Genomic DNA, 17,779 nt, shown 5'->3' on the forward strand with positions numbered 1-17,779 from the left:
CCGGGCACACAGACCCAGGTTCTGTCCAGAGACAGCCAGGGTCCAGCAGGAGTCTGGAGCAGTGACTGTAGGGCAGAAGCTTGCAGGCTGCTGTGGTGGGCCTTCTGGAAGCCTCCTGCTCCCTCTCGGCCTTCCCTCTCCTGGTAACTCCAATCTCTGATACCTACCAGGGGCTGATTTTGGGGAAGTCCTTTCCCTTCCTGGGGCCTCAGTTTATCCTCTAGTCTGATGGGGCAGGACTTGAAGAGTCCATCCTGCTCTGATATTCAGCACCTCTGCGCTTCTCTACTTGGGCTGGAGGCAGATCCCGCCCCCACCCCCCACCACACCTTCCCCTGAACTACCTGCCCTTCCTATACACACACACACACAGCCAAAGATAAGGACCAGAGCCGGGGTTCTCCTGAAAGCCCCTGGCTAGTTTCCAAACTGGCTGGTCTCTCTAAGACAGGTTGAGAGAGGCGCCTGGAGGGAGAGGTACAGGAAGCACAGGCTTTGGAGCCAGATCCCATCCTGCCTGGGCCCTGTGTCAGACCCCAGGAGGCAGGGATCCCTGCCTGGGGGAGCTCAAAGGGGCCTGGGGCCTGCACTTCCTGGGCCTCGTGCAGATGTGTCCCCACACTAGGAAGCACAGGGCCCCAGCCTTCTCAGGAAGCTCCTGGCCCCTGAGGCTGTGTGTTGGGTCATCTCGCCTCTCCTGAGTTAAAGCAGAATGGTAGGTTTAGGAACTCAGGGGTGGGGCAAGGTGAAGCCTGTTACTAGCCCATGTCCCAGAGAACAGGGTCCTGCCCTTCCTCTCACTGGGCCCCCACTGCCAGGTAGAGGGTGGGATTCTGGTCTTTGAGGCCCATGCCAGGCAGAGGTTGGCCTCCAGGCTAGCGCTCCTGCCTTTAGGAGGAGCAGCCACCGGTTCTGGGAGGGCAGGGGCTGTGTCCAGTCAGTGTGGAGACCAGCTTCAGCCTGAGACCCAGCCTCTGAGCCACTCTCGGCTTCAGTTCCAAACCCACTGGGGGGTGGGGGCAGGAAGCAAGGCTGCCCCTCTGTTTCCTGGTCTGCCCAGCACACACTTTTCCTGAGGCCTACTGGTCTTCACAGACTCCTCACAAACTCATCAAGGTGCCCTTGGGAACCGAAGGGACAGGGCTCTGCCTTTTATCCCCTCGGGAAGGGGCCAGATTCAATAACAACACTGCTTTTGGGAAAGGCATTGGCCACTTTGGACTTTATTAGCAACAGTAATGTCCCCTGACATCCGCACAAGCTTGTAGCTCCACGGCCAGGTCTTCCCCCAACCTCACAATGGCCCTGTGATGCAGGCAGGCAGGCGAGGGGGGTCTCCCCTCCTTATCCACAGGCCACCGAGGCCCAGAGAGGGCCTTGCCCGAGGTCACCCAGGGAGTGGCTTGCTGGAGCCCTGGGAATAACAGCCCCACACAAGGCTCTCTCCCTCCGCAGCTGGACCTGTACGCGGGGGCTCTGTTTGTGCACATCTGCCTGGGCTGGAACTTCTACCTCTCCACCATCCTCACGCTCGGCATCACAGCCCTGTACACCATCGCAGGTATGGTGCCTGCAGCAGGGAGGTCCACCCAGGGGATGTGTAAAGGGGTCAGAAGGCCACCTCCCCCTACAGGCCCGAGGGAGCAGCCCAGGAAGTGGCCCCAGCAGGAGCCCCAGAAGTTCCTCCCCGTGTCCCTCCTCCCTGGGGCCAGGGCCCCCTCCAGCAACCTTGCTTCCACTGGCAGGGGGCCTGGCTGCTGTAATCTACACGGACGCCCTGCAGACGCTCATCATGGTGGTGGGGGCTGTCATCCTGACAATCAAAGGTGAGGACAGAGTCTGTGGCCATGGCGGGGCTGTCCCCACAGCGAGCCCTTTGGAGTCTGGCACTGCCCAGCACTGTGCAGGATTCATGCTGTTGGGGTTCTGGGTAGCATCGCTGGGAGTGGGTGGGTTCAGGAGGTTGAGCCACTAGGCAGTCAGCCCCCCTGCTGGCCCCTCAGGGACTGCCCTGGCTGGTAGAGGCTGCCCACCCTGCTGCCCCGCTGTTACCAGCTCTGGCCCTGGCAAGGAGCTGACTCAGGAACTCAGGGCCAGCCACACCCGCATTGGCTCAGCGCTTGATGGTGAGGTGGGGCTGTAGGCGGGTGTGAAGGCACACAACCAGGAGGCCATAAAACTGCCTGGGCAGCTCCTCCAATTGTTTAAAAGCATGTACAAAATGCCAAGAGGTGATGCTACCTCCTGCAGGACAAAGGCCAGGGAGGAAAGAAGAGAGCTGGGAGAGATTGGCGATACTAGTCTGGAACAGATAGGAAACTCACAGGGCTGCCCGGAGAGAGTGTGAGCTCACCGTCCCTGGAAGTATGTAAGCAGAGCCAGGAGGATCCCTCAGAGAGTGAACAAATCTCTAAAGACTCTTCCAGACTCAGACACTGGGACCCTGTGGCTGAGCAGTTTCTAACCCTTGAATGGCACTTGTTCATTTGCTCTGAGCCTCACACAAACCCTCGGTCTGAATACAGAGCCTGACTTGAGCTCCATGGGAACAGTGATGCTGGGGAGACCAGCATCCAGGCAGCAGGCTGCCTCTTCCATGTCCCACTTGGAAAAGGCTAGGAAGTAGGGCCTGGGGTGGAAATGGGTTTTCCTACATCCAGGCTTCTCCCTCTCAGACCAGGGGCTCTAGTGTCCCTGGGACCCACCGCATGAGAAGGATCCCAGCAGCCAGGCCCAGTCTGGAAGGGAGGGGAGTGACACAGACACAGATGGGCCAGGGCTTGGCCATGCCGGGCCCTGACCCCGAGGTAGACAGGAACAGTGAGGTGTTTTGGACTGGAGAGGAAAAAGCCCCGGTTTGAGCCCGCCAGATGGTCTATATGGTCTTGGTGGAGGCCCCATCCCTCTCTGGACCTGTCTCCCTCTTCTCTGTGCCTCAGGGGGCCACGTCACCACCAGCCACTCTCAGCTCTGCTAAAATCACACCCTTCAGGTGATCAGGATGAACACTTTAGAAGCCTCAGGAAGGTCCTCAAATGTCAAGAAAAATTACTTTTGCTTCCTTGAATCGACAATCGGAAACCTGGCTGAGAACCACCTGCCCAAGGCCGATGAGTGTCCAGAGGCCAACAGTGACTCCTGCTGGGCCAGCGGGACACTGGGGTGCCCATGTGCAAAATGCTTACTTAATAGTATTATTTTAAATACAAATAAAATAGTCATTCAAATACACCTTAAAAAAAAAAAACCCTCTACCCTCACACCTTTCCAAACACTGGGAAAGATGAGGTGGAAAAAACTCAAGTTTGATGCATCAGGAAGTTTCTTGTGAGATGAAGGCAGGGGGAGCCCAGGGAGTCAGGGCCCTGCAACCACCGAACTGTCCCTGTTCCACCCTGACCCCTCCAGCTTTTGACCAGATCGGTGGTTACGGGCAGCTGGAGGCAGCCTATGCCCAGGCCATTCCCTCCAGGACCATTGCCAACACCACCTGCCACCTGCCACGTACAGACGCCATGCACATGTTTCGAGACCCCCACACAGGGGACCTGCCGTGGACCGGGATGACCTTTGGCCTGACCATCATGGCCACCTGGTACTGGTGCACCGACCAGGTGAGTGCCAACGTCTCCCGCCCATCCCACCTTCCTGCCGTCCCAGTGGGCTCTGGTAGGCCCAGGCGGCCTGTCTGCCCTCCGCATCATGAGTCTGGGCTGGGGCCTCAGAAGGTGTGGCTCCAGGCTGGGACATGCTGCTAGGGGTCTTTGCGGTCCCGGGGGGCTTGAGCCCTCCGTTTAGAATCGGAGGAGGCCCACTGGCTACCGCCCGTCCTGGCCTTTAGGTGCTTCGACTGAGACAGTTTGGAGTATGGGATTCCGAAGGGACTCGGATGCTCCTCGGTGGCCCTGCCATCGGTCAGGGGGCGGGCATTTTGGGCCAGTCTTGGGCTGCCGGGATCCGGAAGCAGGCGGGGTACCTGGCCTCCCTTGGCCTGCCAGTGGTGGGGGCCAGCCACGGCTGGGCCAGCGTTTCTGGTAGAGCTCTGGACGCTGTCAGCAGCAGAGCGGTACCTAGGGGGTCCTGGGAAGCCGTCTTTATCCCTAGTCCCTGAGGCAGGGACCCTGTGATGATGAAACTGCTGGCCCTGGGAGAGAGAGAGCAGAGAGTGAGGCTGAGCAAGAAGGGCCAACCCCGCCCCAGCACAGGACCCTGCTCAGGCACACAGGAGCCAGCAGGCCCGGGTTCGCCTCCTGGCTCTGCCATTCACCAGGGAGTGGGCCTAGACCAGTTAGTTTAGTCACTCGATGCCTCAGTTCCCCTGTCTGTAATATGGGAATAATCCTGCCCTTTGTGGGTGTAGCAAGGCAGCTTCCTCCCAGCTCACCCCCCCAGCCTCCTCTATTCCGACACAGGCCTGGGACGTGGTTGGAAATGGGCTGAATGGGGTTGTTGGAGGCAATGCAGCAGTTTCTGTTGAGTGCAGGGGGTGACTCTGGCCCTGCCCTCAAGACCCTGTCACCAGCCCTCCAGGTGACCTCAGATGAGCTGCTTCCTGTCTCTGGGCAGAAGCAGATGGTGCCCTTGCTTTGCTTGTCCCAAAGGCCGTGGGCAGCTCCAGGGAGCATGTGGGTGGGAAAAGGCCTGTGAAGCAGTGGGCACAGGCCCCACCATTGTCCATGCCTCTGGACCCAGCCCCAGGGGTCCACCATAGGACAAGGCAGCCACAGCCAGCCTCTGTGGAATGAACGATCACAGCGCTCACACAAGCCTTTCCCACGTGGCCTACCCTGGGAGTAGGCCCGACCAGCTCCATTCATAGGCCAGAGCACTGAGGCCAGAGACAGAGCTGGATCTGAACCCAGAGTGGAGTGACTTTTCCGTGGTTCCCGACTCTGCTCTTCCTCTCCCAAGCAGCACGGGCTCCATCAGTATCTGCCCAGAGACCCTCCCTGGGTTCCAACAGTAAGAACGGACCTGGCCGAGGGCGGTGGCTCAAGCCTGTAATCCCAGCACTTTGGGAGGCTGAGATGGGCGGATCACGAGGTCAGGAGATTGAGACCATCCTGGCTAACACAGTGAAACCCCGTCTCTACTAAAAATACAAAAAATTAGCTGGGCACGGTGGCAGGCGCCTGTAGTCCCAGCTACTTGGGAGGCTGAGGCAGGAGAATGGCGTGAGCCCAGGAGGTGGAGTTGACAGTGAGCAGTGAGCCGAGATTGTGCCACTGCACACCAGCCTAGGGGACAGAGCGAGACTCTGTCTAAAAAAAAAAAAAAAAGAACAGACCCCAACTGGGAGCTATCAGAAGCGCTGGAAGGCTGGGCCTCAGTTTCCCCATCTGTAACACGTGGTCCTCAAGCAGGGCCCCTCATACTCCAGCATGCTGTGCTCACAAGCTGCCCACATCCGCCATGCCTCATGGGAGGGCTTTCCAGGGAACACGTGGGCTCACAGCAGGCGTCTGCCCAGTTCTCCTGGGAGGGCTGAGGGCCAGCCCCAGTGGGCAAGGGGCTGGTGAAAGGTTGGCCGTGGAGGGCACAGTAGGCAAGTGGTACCCTGCCAGGCTGAGCCCCTTTACACCCGCCACCTCCCACCTCCTCCCAATGCAGCATGGGCTTGGCATGGCACGGTCTTCTCTGGGTGGAACATCAGTCAGGAGATTTTCCCATCAAGGCCAAACGAATCTGCACATGTCCTGGCCTTGGGGTCAGGGTTGGGCAGGCCCCACTGCACAGATAAGGAGCCCGAGGCCCAGAGAGGATCACACAGGGAGGTGGAGGAGGAACACTGCTGACCCCAGGTGGTTCAGGACACCAACCAGCATTGGAGCTGTAGCCTGGCCTCTGCCCTACCTCCCCATCCTCTTCCCCTCGGGCTGGGTCTGCCTGGTGGATGCGGGGCCTCGGTCCAGAAACCCAGGCACTAGTCCTACTTGAGGTTCCTGGTCTCTGTGTGGCTCTCACTGACACTGGGGACTTTTAGGGGCACCTAGAGGTCTGACTCCACTTTGCTCTGTGGCCAGGGTAGCCCTCAAAGATAGCCACAGTCTAGTCAGAAGGGAGGTAGCAGTTCTGTGTGTTGAGACCATAGGGGTGTTTTGCTTTTTTTTAAGATGGAGTCTTGCTCTGTTGCTCAGGCTGGAGTGCAGTGGCACCATCTCGGCTCACTGCAACCTCGCCTCCTGGGTTCAAGTGATTCTCCTGTCTCAGCCACCCAGGTAGCTGGGACTACAGGCATGTGCCACCACACTCGGCTAATTTTTGTATTTTTTTTAAAGTTTTTTTTTTTTTTTCCCAGAGACATAGTCTTGTTCTGTCACCCAGGATGGAGTGCAGTGGTGTGATCTCAGCTCACTGCAACCTCCGCCTCCTGGGTTCGAGCAATTCTCCTGCCTCAGCCTCCTAAGTAGCTGGGATTACAAGCGTGTACCATCATGCCCGGCTAATTTTTGTATTTTTAATAGAGACGGGGTTTCACCATGTTGGCAAGGCTGGTCTCGAACTCCTGACCTCGTGATCCGCCCACCTAGGCCTCCCAAAGTGCTGGGATTACAGGCATGAGCCACCATGCCCAGCCAATTTTTGTATTTTTAGTAGAAATGGGGTTTCACCATGTTGGCCAGGCTGGTCTTGAACTCCTGACCTCAAGTAATCCACCCATCTTGGCCTCCCAAAGTGCTGGGATTCAGGCATGGACCGTTCACTATCTTCTGGCTCATCCATGACAAGTAGGTGGCATTTTTCTAACCAGAAACAAAACCAGTAACAAAGAGGCAAAGGGTCCAGTGGACAGAGCCCTGGTCTGGGCTCCCGTCTGGGCTATGCCCCTGCCCCTCCCTGGGCCTTGGTGTCCCTGTCTGTGAAACAGGGCAGTGCACAGACCAGAAGGCCTCCCAGGGTCCTGCCAGCTCTGTCACCTGCTGATGCCGCAGCTCCAGGCGGGGTGCCCTCCCTTAGTCAGTAGCAGCCACCTCAGTCATAACAGCAACCACAGCTTTCGTGGGCAGCGTGCTGACTCCAATGGCCACACCCCAAAACTCACTCATCATCTTCCCTGAGAAAGAGAACTCACATTCACCGGAGGCCCTTGAGGAGCCAGGGACAGGCTTGGCCGGCTACACTAGCAGCCTCACTTAAGTCGTTGCAACAACTCTCCTCATTTTGCAGATGAGGAGCCCAAGGTGAAATGGCCACTCAGGGAGTGAGTGCCGGCTTCCTCAGGGAAGAGCGCCTGGCTGGGACTAGACACCAGTGCTGGGAGGTGGGGGTGAGCAGTGGCCTGCTGACATCTGAGTTGGGGGCCCAGCCTTGCTATCTGACAGTCAGGGGTGGGGAAAGCCCCTGCCCTATTCAGGGGGACTGGCAGGCCTCACAGCTCATGGAAACTCTGAGCCTCAGCTTCTCTACTTGGGGTGACAGCACTTGTCCCAGGGCCAGCTGCCATGAGCACAGATTGGAATATAGAGGCAAATATCCCACCAATGGCAAAAAGACATTCAGGGTCTTAGGGAAATGCTTCTCTCCCAAGCACCTAGACAGAACCACCGTCTAACTCTCTCATTGTCCAGATGGGGCAACTGAGGCCCAAACTGAGGCAAGGGCTTCTCCCAAGTCACAGCAAGCTGGCAGAGAAGCAGGAAGGACAGCAGCTTGCCCTGCGTTCGGAGGCTGCAGCCCGCAGGCACTCCTAGCCTCTGTAATTAATGTTTCCGTGACATCCACAGCTTAGGGGTAAATGCTGGGAGCCGTCCGTTAAACTAGCAAGCTTGGAAAGTAAGTTAAAATCACGGAGGCAGCCGGACGCGGTGGCTCACACCTATAATCCCAGCACTTTGGGAGGCCGAGGCGGGCAGATCACCTGAAGTCGGGAGTTCAAGACCAGCCTGACCAACATGGTAAAACCCCATCTCTACTAAAAATACAAAAAAAAATTAGCCGGGCGTGGTGGCTCATGCCTGTAATCCCAGCTACTTGGGAGGCTGAGGCAGGAGAATCCCTTGAACCCTGGGAGGCAGAGGTTGCGGTGACCCGAGATTGCGCCATTGCACTCCAGCCTGGGCAACAAGAGTGAAACTCCGTCTCAAAGAAAAAAAAAAAATCACAGAGGCTTCCTGCTCCTGAGTTGCAGCTGGTGACTTAAACTGTGGAACCGCAAAGGAAAACTAGTTACGTTTCAGAGTCATAGGTCGTACAACTTTGTGAACGTACTAAAAACCATGGGAACAGTGTACACTTTGGGTGAATTATATGGTCTGTGAATATCTCAATAAAGCTGTTTAAAAAGTAACTCTTTTGGGCTGGGCGCGGTGGCTCACGCTTGTAATCCCAGCACTTTGGGAGGTCGAGGCGGGCGATCACGAGGTCAGGAGATCGAGACCATCCTGGCTAACACAGTGAAACCTCGTCTCTATTTTTAAAATACAAAAAATTAGCCAGGCGTGGTGGCGGGCGCCTGTTGTCCCAGCTACTTGGGAGGCTGAGGCAGGAGAATGGCATGAACCCGGGAGGCGGAGCTTGCAGTGAGCCGAGATCGCACCACTGCACTCCAGCCTGGGCGACAGAGCAAGACTCCGACTCAAAAAAAAAAAAACAGTAACTCTTTTGAAGTAGAATCGTAATATCAGTGCTGGGAGAGATCTCAGACATTATGGGTCCAACTTACCGCTCCCTCCTCCCATTCTGCAAATCTGGAAAGGCCTGGTTAGGATTTGCTGAAGGCTCCCAGAAGGGCCGGTGTCCTCAGATAGCTTCTACCCTCCCTCTGCTACTGAACTGCAAGCTTTCAAAACCCCAGGTCTTAAAGCACCTGAACTCTGCCAGCCATGCAAACACAGTTGGCGCCAATGTCTGCTCCTGGCACTATAAATGTGCCAGCTGCTGTCATGAGGGTCCAGGAGATGAGGGTAGGGGTGTATGTCCCCATACCACCCCACCCAGGGTCTCCTCCAGCCCTGACAATTGCCAGGGGTGGTGGGCTGGGCAGGATCCACACCTCCCCTATTGACAGGTCAGGGGACTGAGTCCCTGGGAATGAGTGTACCTCGGCTCTCGCTGCTTGGCCTGCTGAAGTGAGCTCTCCTGGTGGGACCCTGACAGTATTGGGGCTTTGAGTGTGGCTGTTTTGGGCAGGTCAGAGGCTAATGGGACATCATCGTGCCTCATGCCCATTCCCTGAGGCCCACCAAGGACCAATCCTGACACAAGTGTCCCTCAGGCTTGGACTCACCCCGTCTCGCACTCCACCCCCAGGTCATCGTGCAGCGATCACTGTCAGCCCGGGACCTGAACCATGCCAAGGCGGGCTCCATCCTGGCCAGCTACCTCAAGATGCTCCCCATGGGCCTGATCATCATGCCGGGCATGATCAGCCGCGCATTGTTCCCAGGTAGGACGGGCTCCGGGCACTGAACCCAGGCTGCAGGGCACCCAGGGTTCTGGGACCTTGTCCTGCAAACGTCACCAGAAGAAGAGGCAAAGGATAGATGTGAACTGTTCCCCAACCTGGGGAGTGGGGAGAGTGGTCCTCAGGGCCACAATCAAAGGGATTAACATGCATGTGGCTTGGCACAAGGTCTGGACAGGTATCACTTACTGCTGTGTGACCTCAAGGCTGTAAATGAACGTCCCTGTGCCCCGCCGTTTCCTCATCTGCAAACTAGGGACTGTGCCACCCATCTGGCAGGTGCCATCAAGATCCTCTAACCACAGGCTTTGGAGACCTCTAGGTGGGGAAACGTGCATTTCCTTAGGTTGCCTTTTCAGGATGCTGGGACCAAGAGTCCAGCATTAATGATGGCCTTCCATATGGCCCTGGCCGGTTCCCACCCCTGCCTGTTCATCAAGTTTCCCCATCTGTAACAAGGGAATTGAAGTCATCAGAGTCAGGGGCACGGTAGCCCAGAAGACAACAGCTCGAGCTCTTGGGTGGCTGGCAGGGAGGGACTCGTGACCCCTGGTGTGCAGGGACCCTGACCCACCTGTGCCTCCTTGTCTGTGGAGCGCTGGGCCTGCATCCTCTTCAACGCATCTGCTTCTTCTCTTCCCCGACTCTGGGCCCATGGGGAGCCACCCTGGGGTCCAACAAAGGTCCCTCGGGTTATATGGGGGGCACTCAGCTGCCGGCGCGGTGGTGGGGTTGGCCCGTTGGCCACTTGCTCTGAGTGGCGCCTCCGGAGAGGGACTGAGTGCTCTCTCACCTCGAAGTACTCCTCTGACACAGAGGAAGCCACTGAGGGCCGTCGGGGGCCAGGGCCACGGCCGGAGCTGCCTGAGTGGCTGTCCTGGTCACTGAGGGTTACGTAGTCGTCATCATCTTCTTCTTCCACCCCATCCAGCCCATTGGGGAGCCCCACCCCCAGGCTCTCGGGGTCATCCTGGGTCACAGATAGCTGCCGCTGGAGTGGGGCGTGGCCTGGGCCTGCCATCCTGGGTAGCCTATGGTCTGTCCCATTCTGGGGAGCTTCCTTTTTGGGGAGCTCCAGGACCCAGCCAATATCACTGCTGTCCCGGGCTAGTACATCTGCCACAGGGACTGTCCGGGGCTTGGGCACGGGGGGCAATGGCTCAGGGTCCCCCTGGGGGAGGCCGTTCTCAGCTGGGACACCGTCCTGGGGGGCACTGGGCTCTGGGGGAGGGCAAGGCTCTGGACGGGGCCTGCTGTCCTGGCTCTGCTTCCACAGCTGGTGCTGGGCGCTGGCCTGGGAGGTGTCACGGATCTTGATGCGGTTCATCTGGCTGGGCTGGGGGTTCCAGATGTTGGGGTCGATGATATTGATGTAGCCCAGGATGTCGCTGCCAGGCTCCGGGTCTGGCTCCACCCACGTGGGCAGGTACTCAAACATGTTGGCCCTCTCCAGGTGAAGCAGTCCTGGGTGGATGGGTGGCAGCAGCTCGGGGAGTTCCCCTGGATGCTCGGCCAGCGCTGGGCCTTTCAGCCCCAGGGGCTTCTTCGCCTCCTGCTTCTCAGAGGAGATCTTGGCAATCTCGTCGACGCTCTTGGCCTTGACAAGTGCGTACTTGGGGTTGACGAGCTTCTTGGCCACAGTGCCCGCGGGCACCAGGGGGACCACAGAGGGCAGCACAATAGGCTCCGGCTCCGGTTCCTTCTCCATAGGGATGCCCTTGAGGCTCACACTGTGTGACATGAGGTACAGCTCCTGGAACTGCCGGTCAAACATCTCCACCACCTGGCCAGACAGCACAGAGATCACATTCCGGTCCGTCCGCGCGGCCGCCCACGTGAAGCTGCAACAGAGGGAGGGGGCGCTGGTCAGGCACATGACCCTGCTTCCTCCGCCCAGCCCCCGTGCACCCATAGCCGCTGGGCCTCAGACTGTGGCCACAGGGCCCTGGGATCAAGAAGTGAATGGGGGCAGAGAGCAGGTGCATACTGTGGGGTCAGACTGAGTCGGATGTCAAGCAAGTTGGTTGCACCAAGCCCGTTCCCACCTCTGCAAATGACAGGGCACTGTGCTCCTCTCAGGCTGGTACAGGATTCACTAAGCAGCTCAGGAAGGCCCTGGACACCGTGGGGGGTTCTGCATGTGGTGGCCGCTGCTGCCATGCGTCTATGCTGCCACCAACTCCCATGTAACCATGGGCAGCGCCCACCCCATGCCCCATGTGGTGGTGCCCACAGAGCTGGCCCCACCCCTAAGGACGGCTCTCAGAGTGACCCCCATAGGCTTGCGAAGGCATGGCCTGGCCACACCCCACCTCCAGGCCAGTGACATCTCCAAGCTGGAACAACAGCGTCCTCAGACAAAGCCCTTCTCTGCCTGCCTCCAGAGACAGACAGGCGGGCAGATGTGCTCCAGCCCTGCGCACACCTCAGCAGCCTTGGGACCAATGAACCGGAATAACCAGGGTTAGGATTAAGGGCAGAAACCAGTTGGGAGCCAGAGGTACCTCTCGCACAACTTCCCTGAAAGCTGGAGAGTCACCTGTAGGAGCCGCACACAGCCCGGTCTCCATCCACAAACATGAACTTCTGGGCCAGGGCACCCTTGAACTTGGTTGCCGACCGCGTGAAGAACTCAGTTCCCCCGCTGCTCCGCACTCTGAGATTCTGTATTGGGAACCAAGAGACAGAATTACACGACTGCAACCCTGACCACACAGGGCGAGGGGAGGACGGCAGCTGCCCAGGGCTCAGAGGGGACTCTGGAGTAGTCAGGAGGGGAAGAAAGAGGCTGTAAGGCCTGGAGAAAGGGGCTGGTGTGTCTGGGACTGCAGGGCTCAGGGTAAGGAGGGAGCTGCTGAGCCGTGAAGCTACAGAGCGGGCAGGCACTGGTACAAAGGGGTTGGGATAAGATGGTCTGGGCTTTGGCCCTAAAGGTGTCTGAACAGCAGCATCAGGCAGGAAAAGGCTTACACAGCCAGCCAGCTTGGGAAATGCTGCCATGGGTGGTGGATGCTATGGTGGGGTCCTGAGCGGGAGGGTGATGTGCACACGTTTTAGAAGTGTCTCCTGGATGGCTAGGGGGTGATGCAGCCAGAGGAGGGCAGGAAGGGGGCCTGCCCTGCGGAATCTGTGCCTTATACTCCGATAAGTCTGTGGCCCTCCAGGGTGCGTGGCCTCTCCCCTGTGCTTCTCAACACCCCTGTCTCTGCTGGGCTCTGCTCCGAGGACAGGACTCACAGCAAACCTTTCTCCTTCCCCATGGCCAGGACACCACCCAGCACCCAGGCCAGGTCCTGTAAATGGTCAGAGATTCAATTCTGTGCTGGCTTACACTGTTTGGCCCAGGAGCAGGCCAGGAAGGCCCTCAGAGACTGTGGCCAAGGGAGCTGAGACCCAAGGAGAAGAGGGCTCCTTGGGCATGAGGAGAACAGCGGGCCCCTCAACTGCCTCAGCTCCAAGGCCAGGTCGTCACCGGCCTTTTCCTGGACCCTGGACACATAAGGGCCCTCTGTCCCAGTGTGGAGTCTCTGGAGCTGCCAAGGGCCTGAGTGTTATGAGCTCCAGGTGCTGACTTCCCTCCCCCAGGTAGCAGGACCTGCTGTGAGGGGGGAGCAGATGGTAAAGGCTGGTGCTGGGCACGGCAGACCCCAGGAAGGACAGGGCGAGCCTGGCTGGAACCCAAGTGTCGAGGATGGCCAAGGGCATCCCGAAGTAGAATCACAGGTGTAAAGGGGACCTGGGGCTCATCTGGCCCCTGTCTAGGGCAGTGTGTAAGAAATGCTTCTGGGTGCCCTGAGGGTCTGACTCAGGAGGCCTGCGGTCAGGCAGGGAATCTCAGTTTTAACACCAACTCCAGGGATTCCTGACTGGTCTGCCTGCATGCCTCCTGTGATGGGAGTCTCACTCCCTCCCGAGGGGCTCTGTGCCGGCTTCTGGCTCTCGGCTATGACGTGTTCTTAGTCAGGCTGAGCTGTGACGTACTGGTCTGTCCCCTCACCCACTCACTGGCCCCAGCTTATTCACCCCACTCATTCACATAGTCATCAACCCCTGCCGAGGCCTCCAGCTGCAGAGATGCCTGTGATGAGGATCCCACCTGGGAGGTGAAGGGGAGGCTGGGGGGGTAAACGAAAACAAGCTGAATGCCCAGGATCGCAGAGGAGTAGCCTGAAGTGTGAAGGGCTGGCCAGGAGGCTCCCGGGAGAGGATGACATAGGTCACAGGGGGAGGTGGGGAAGCATTCCAGGGAAGGGACTCAAAGACCAGGCATGAGAGGCCTTTGTACAAGAGCACCTCAGGGGAGGAGGGGTGGGTGATGGAGCCTGCAGAGCGAGCAGGGGCGGGCTCCTGGTAAAAGACCCTGCACCGGCTTAAGAGCCTGAGCTTGGCCCTGGGGCCAGTAGGGAGCCATGGGAGGATTTACAGCAAAAGCGATGGGGTTGGGTGTGCATCTCAGGAGCAGTTCTGGCATCAGGCAGTGGGTGTGTGAGGTGAATGCTATGGGAGAGGAGGGGAGCCTGAGAGAGCAGAGCTGCCCGCCATGCCATCCAGCCTCCTGCCCTGCCAGTCCTTTCTGTGTCCCAGACCCCTGTGGCTGGGGTGGCCCCAGGCAAGCAACCACAGAGGCAGGCAGGTGTGGGCCGTGGGTGAGTCCCCATCTGATGCCCACCTGTGGGATAAACAATAGCCTTTTCATAGGGCCCAGTGCAGAAGGCAGATAAGCCTCTGCTCCCAGGGCCGCCCTCGCCGGCCCCCCACCCCGCAGGCTGCAGGTTTGCACACAGCCAGCTCAGCAGGAAGCTGGCCACGGCCCAGGACAATTAGTGCTCGTGACTTTGTACCCAACATGGAGCACGCTCGGGGTTGAGAAGTCGGACAAAGATCCTGGAGGTGGTACAAGGCCTTCCCTGTCACTGAGCCCAACCGAGCCCAGCTTCACCGCCTCCTGCAGGCTCCTGGCCCGGCCACAGACCCCTCCTTAGCCTGGAAAATCGGCCGCCAGCATCAGGACCCTTCTGGACAGTGTCTGTCCCCACCCATCCCAAACCTTGTCCTGATGAGGGCTCGGAAAGTCACCACTTCCATCTCAGAGTGACTCACCCTCCGTGTGAGCCGCAGGCCTCGGCTGGGCCGCTGACTCGCTGTGTGACTCGAAGCAAGTCCCGGGCCCTTGCTGGGCCTTAGTCTCCCTTAGCACACAGCAGGGCGGGCCTCCAACTCTTAGGCCCGTTCTACCTGGGGCTCAGCAGCAGGTGGGGGCCTGCAGCAGGGCCCCCCACCTCTTGCCTCATGGCCTGCTCCCCAGCTTGTGCCTGGATGGGCCCCACCCCACGGGGCCTGGCCTGGATGAGGTAATGTCTCAAGACTCTGGGCTCGTGTGCGCAGAGGTGGAGGATCCCACAAAGCTGCATTGTCTCTGAGCTCCTGGGACACCCCCGGCACAGGACAGCAGATGGGTGGAGGGACGCCGGGGCTGGCCCAAGAGGGGTGCCCTGGGCAAGTCTTTGGACCCTCTGGGACCTCAGTTTCCTCATAAGTAAGAGAGGACGTCAAGGGCGAGTCAGGGCAGGGGAGGACGGCCGGGCGGTGCTTCATCTGCTCTCAGCGGGTGGCAAGGTGGGGGCTCCAGGGCTGGGGCAAACTACAGCACCCTGCCCCCAATCCCCCCAGGCCTCCAGGCCACATGTGCTTAAAGGACATGTGATCCAACTGTGCCAAGCCCGCTGGTGCGAGGCAGAGGGGGCTGAGCCCAGGAGCCCCTGGAGCAGAGTGGGTCTAGAGTCTAGGCATTCCTGAGCTCCAGTCAAACAGGCTCCAATCCTAGCACCAAATGGACGCCAACCAAGGCCTTTCTTTCCACGCCTCAGTTTTCTCATCTATGAAAGGGTCTACTCATCCTTGTGCTGCAAGGCTGCTGTGAGGACTGAATAGAGCCACAGTACAGGTGGGGCCCACCCAGGGAAGGTGTCCAGCTCCCAGTGGGTGCCCCATGAACTGGAAGTGGCGCAGTGGGCTGTGGGGGACCAACACAGAGGACCACAAAACATCCAGGGGGGATGGACTGCCCAGGGAGGCCAGGACTGTCAGCCGTACTGGGTGGGTGGTTGGTGGGCTCAGGTAGGGGAAGTGACCTGCCCACTGTCTCCCAGTAGCCCTGGGCTGGGCCAGGACTGAGGACAGGGCTCTTTCATCACCCACCTCCTCAGGGCCCTGCTGGCCAAACACCGTCTCCTTTAATTTCACCCTCACACAACCCCGTGAGGCATCACTATGGCCATGGGGCACTCGAGGCCCAGAGAGGTGGAACCACACGCCCAGGTCCCACAGCAGGTCAACAGCCAGTGAGCCATGTAGGCAGCACCAGGACAGCCTGTGCTGGCAGGTTAGCTTTGGTTTTGGTTTTATAATGGAAGCCAGTGATTACTTCCCCTGCCCATAGTGGGATGGCCATTCCTAGGTTTATTGATAGTTGAGTAGTTAGTGTGAATGAGTAGAGGCCCGGTAGAGCAGTGGGGAGGCCCAGAGATGCATCCTTGACCAGGTCTGAGCTGGGAACAGTGAGGCCAGGCCTAGTGTGAGGAATGCAAGGAACAGAGCCCAACATAGCAGTAGGAGCCTGGCTGCCTGAGGTGCAGGCCTCCAGCAGCCTCTACTCTCCTCTACAGGGCCTGTCTCGCTCTCTGTGGAGGGTGGAGAGGGGTGGTCAACACTCACCCTGGACTTCTCCAGGCTGTTGTGAAGTTGGGGTGGTGGGCCCTTTGTGAACCATATTTGGCCCAAAGTATGTGACGGCATGTAGGGGCAGGGCCAGCCTAGCTCCAAGGCCCTGGTCTGAGGGGCTCCTCTCTCCCCTAGGCCAAGGCTGCTCAGCCTCTGCACAACTGATACATGTCCCCTTTTGTGTGGGACCTGTCCCCGGCAGTGTAAGATGTTTAACAACATCCTTGGCCACTCAATGCTGGTAGTACCCCCAAGGTGGACAGTTAACAATGCCAAATGTCCCTCAGCAGAGTGAATCCCCCCCATTTGAGAACCCCTGCCTTGGCCGGGCGTGGTGGCTCACGCCTGTAATCCCAGCACTTTGGGAGGCCGAGGCGGGCGGATCACGAGGTCAGCAGATCGAGACCATCCTGGCTAACACAGTGAAACCCCATCTCTACTAAAAATACAAAAAATTAGCCGGGCGTGGTGGCGGGCACGTGTAGTCCCAGCTACTGGGGAGGCTGAAGCAGGATAATGGCACGAATCCGGGAGGCAGAGCTTGCAGTTCATGCCACTGCACTCCAGCTTGGGCGACAGAGCAAGACTCCCTCTCAAAAAAAAGAAAAAAAAAAAGAGAACCCTGCCTTATACCCTGAATCCATCACAGACCCAGGCCCAGGTAGAGACAGCAAGCAACACCCAGGCATCCCTGGGGAACGGGGGAACCTGGGCAGCGGAAGGGCTGGGTCGTGCCTGTCCAGCGTGAGGCCTGAGCGGCAGCGATCCTCACTTCCTCACCGTGTGCCTTCCCATGGCCATCCCAGCTGATGCTTCTTTGTTCATCAGAAATGGGAAACGGGTCTGGCCTTTGCCCAGGGGCTGCTGGTATTTCCAGTTTGGCTGCACGAAGTCAACTGGCTTTTCAGATGGCCCAGGCATCTCATGGCTCTTGTCTGTCCTAAGCTGGAAGCCTCAGGCCCAGCCTGTCTCTGGTTGGCCTGGGAGCATCCCTCCACACCCAGTATCACCCCCAAAAGCAGCCAAGTCATGCGGCCTGGCCCTGTGACCCTAGAGGGTGTCAGTGAGAGTTCTGGCCCTCTTCCCAAGGCCTGCTCCCTATTTGTCATTTGGGGTGGTCATTCCCATACTCCCACGTGGAGGGCCACTGGGGCCGGCCAGGGCGACCGGCTGAGGTGCTTAGGAATGGCTGGGAGCCCCACATTTGGGGAGACACTGGTGCACGCTGCTCCCACCTCACCTGGGGACCAGGAGTGGGCTTGGCCCAAGCAACAGGGCAGCGTTTCGAGAGTGTGTTGGTGTGGGCTCCAAGCTTAGGAGGAAGGAGCCGAGTGAGGGTGAACCACGGCCAGACCCTGGCGCAGAGGGAAAGAAAGCCGCTCAGCACTCAGACCAGAGCTGCGTCTCATGGCGGGGCTGTGCCTGTCCACAGCCAAAGCCAGGATGGGAAGGGAGCTCGTGACCGAAGGCCCACCGCACAAACGGCCTCCTTCACTCTTCACAGCACCCCTGACAGATAAATGACCATGTCCCCATTTTGTAGACAAGACAATGGAGGCCTAGAAAGATTCAGTGACTCTGCCCAAGGTTACCATGCAGGTGGCACAGCTGGGGCTCAGGACTGGCTCCTGGTATCACCCCCAAACTGGCACCTGA

The 17,779-nt window shown here is 58.8% G+C and overlaps 2 protein-coding genes across 2 annotated transcripts in view; one reads left to right on the plus strand and one right to left on the minus strand.

The window, feature by feature from the left end:
• Positions 1-17,779, plus strand: part of SLC5A10 (solute carrier family 5 member 10) — a 71,673-nt gene that overhangs the window by 15,379 nt on the left and 38,515 nt on the right. Inside the window, exons 6-9 of the mRNA XM_003805040.6 lie at positions 1,456-1,561; positions 1,746-1,826; positions 3,409-3,614; positions 9,250-9,385. Of these exons, the coding sequence (XP_003805088.1) occupies positions 1,456-1,561; positions 1,746-1,826; positions 3,409-3,614; positions 9,250-9,385 (529 nt within the window). The remainder of the gene's footprint in view (positions 1-1,455; positions 1,562-1,745; positions 1,827-3,408; positions 3,615-9,249; positions 9,386-17,779) is intronic.
• FAM83G (family with sequence similarity 83 member G) overlaps positions 1,194-17,779 on the minus strand; it is a 36,008-nt gene continuing 19,422 nt past the window's right edge. The window contains exons 4-6 of the mRNA XM_034942274.3: positions 11,943-12,067; positions 9,978-11,244; positions 1,194-4,144 (exon numbers count right to left, since the gene is read on the minus strand). Of these exons, the coding sequence (XP_034798165.1) occupies positions 3,755-4,144; positions 9,978-11,244; positions 11,943-12,067 (1,782 nt within the window). The 3' untranslated portion in view covers positions 1,194-3,754. The remainder of the gene's footprint in view (positions 4,145-9,977; positions 11,245-11,942; positions 12,068-17,779) is intronic.

This window comes from Pan paniscus, chromosome 19 (assembly GCF_029289425.2).
Source record: "Pan paniscus chromosome 19, NHGRI_mPanPan1-v2.0_pri, whole genome shotgun sequence".
NCBI lineage: Eukaryota > Metazoa > Chordata > Mammalia > Primates > Hominidae > Pan > Pan paniscus.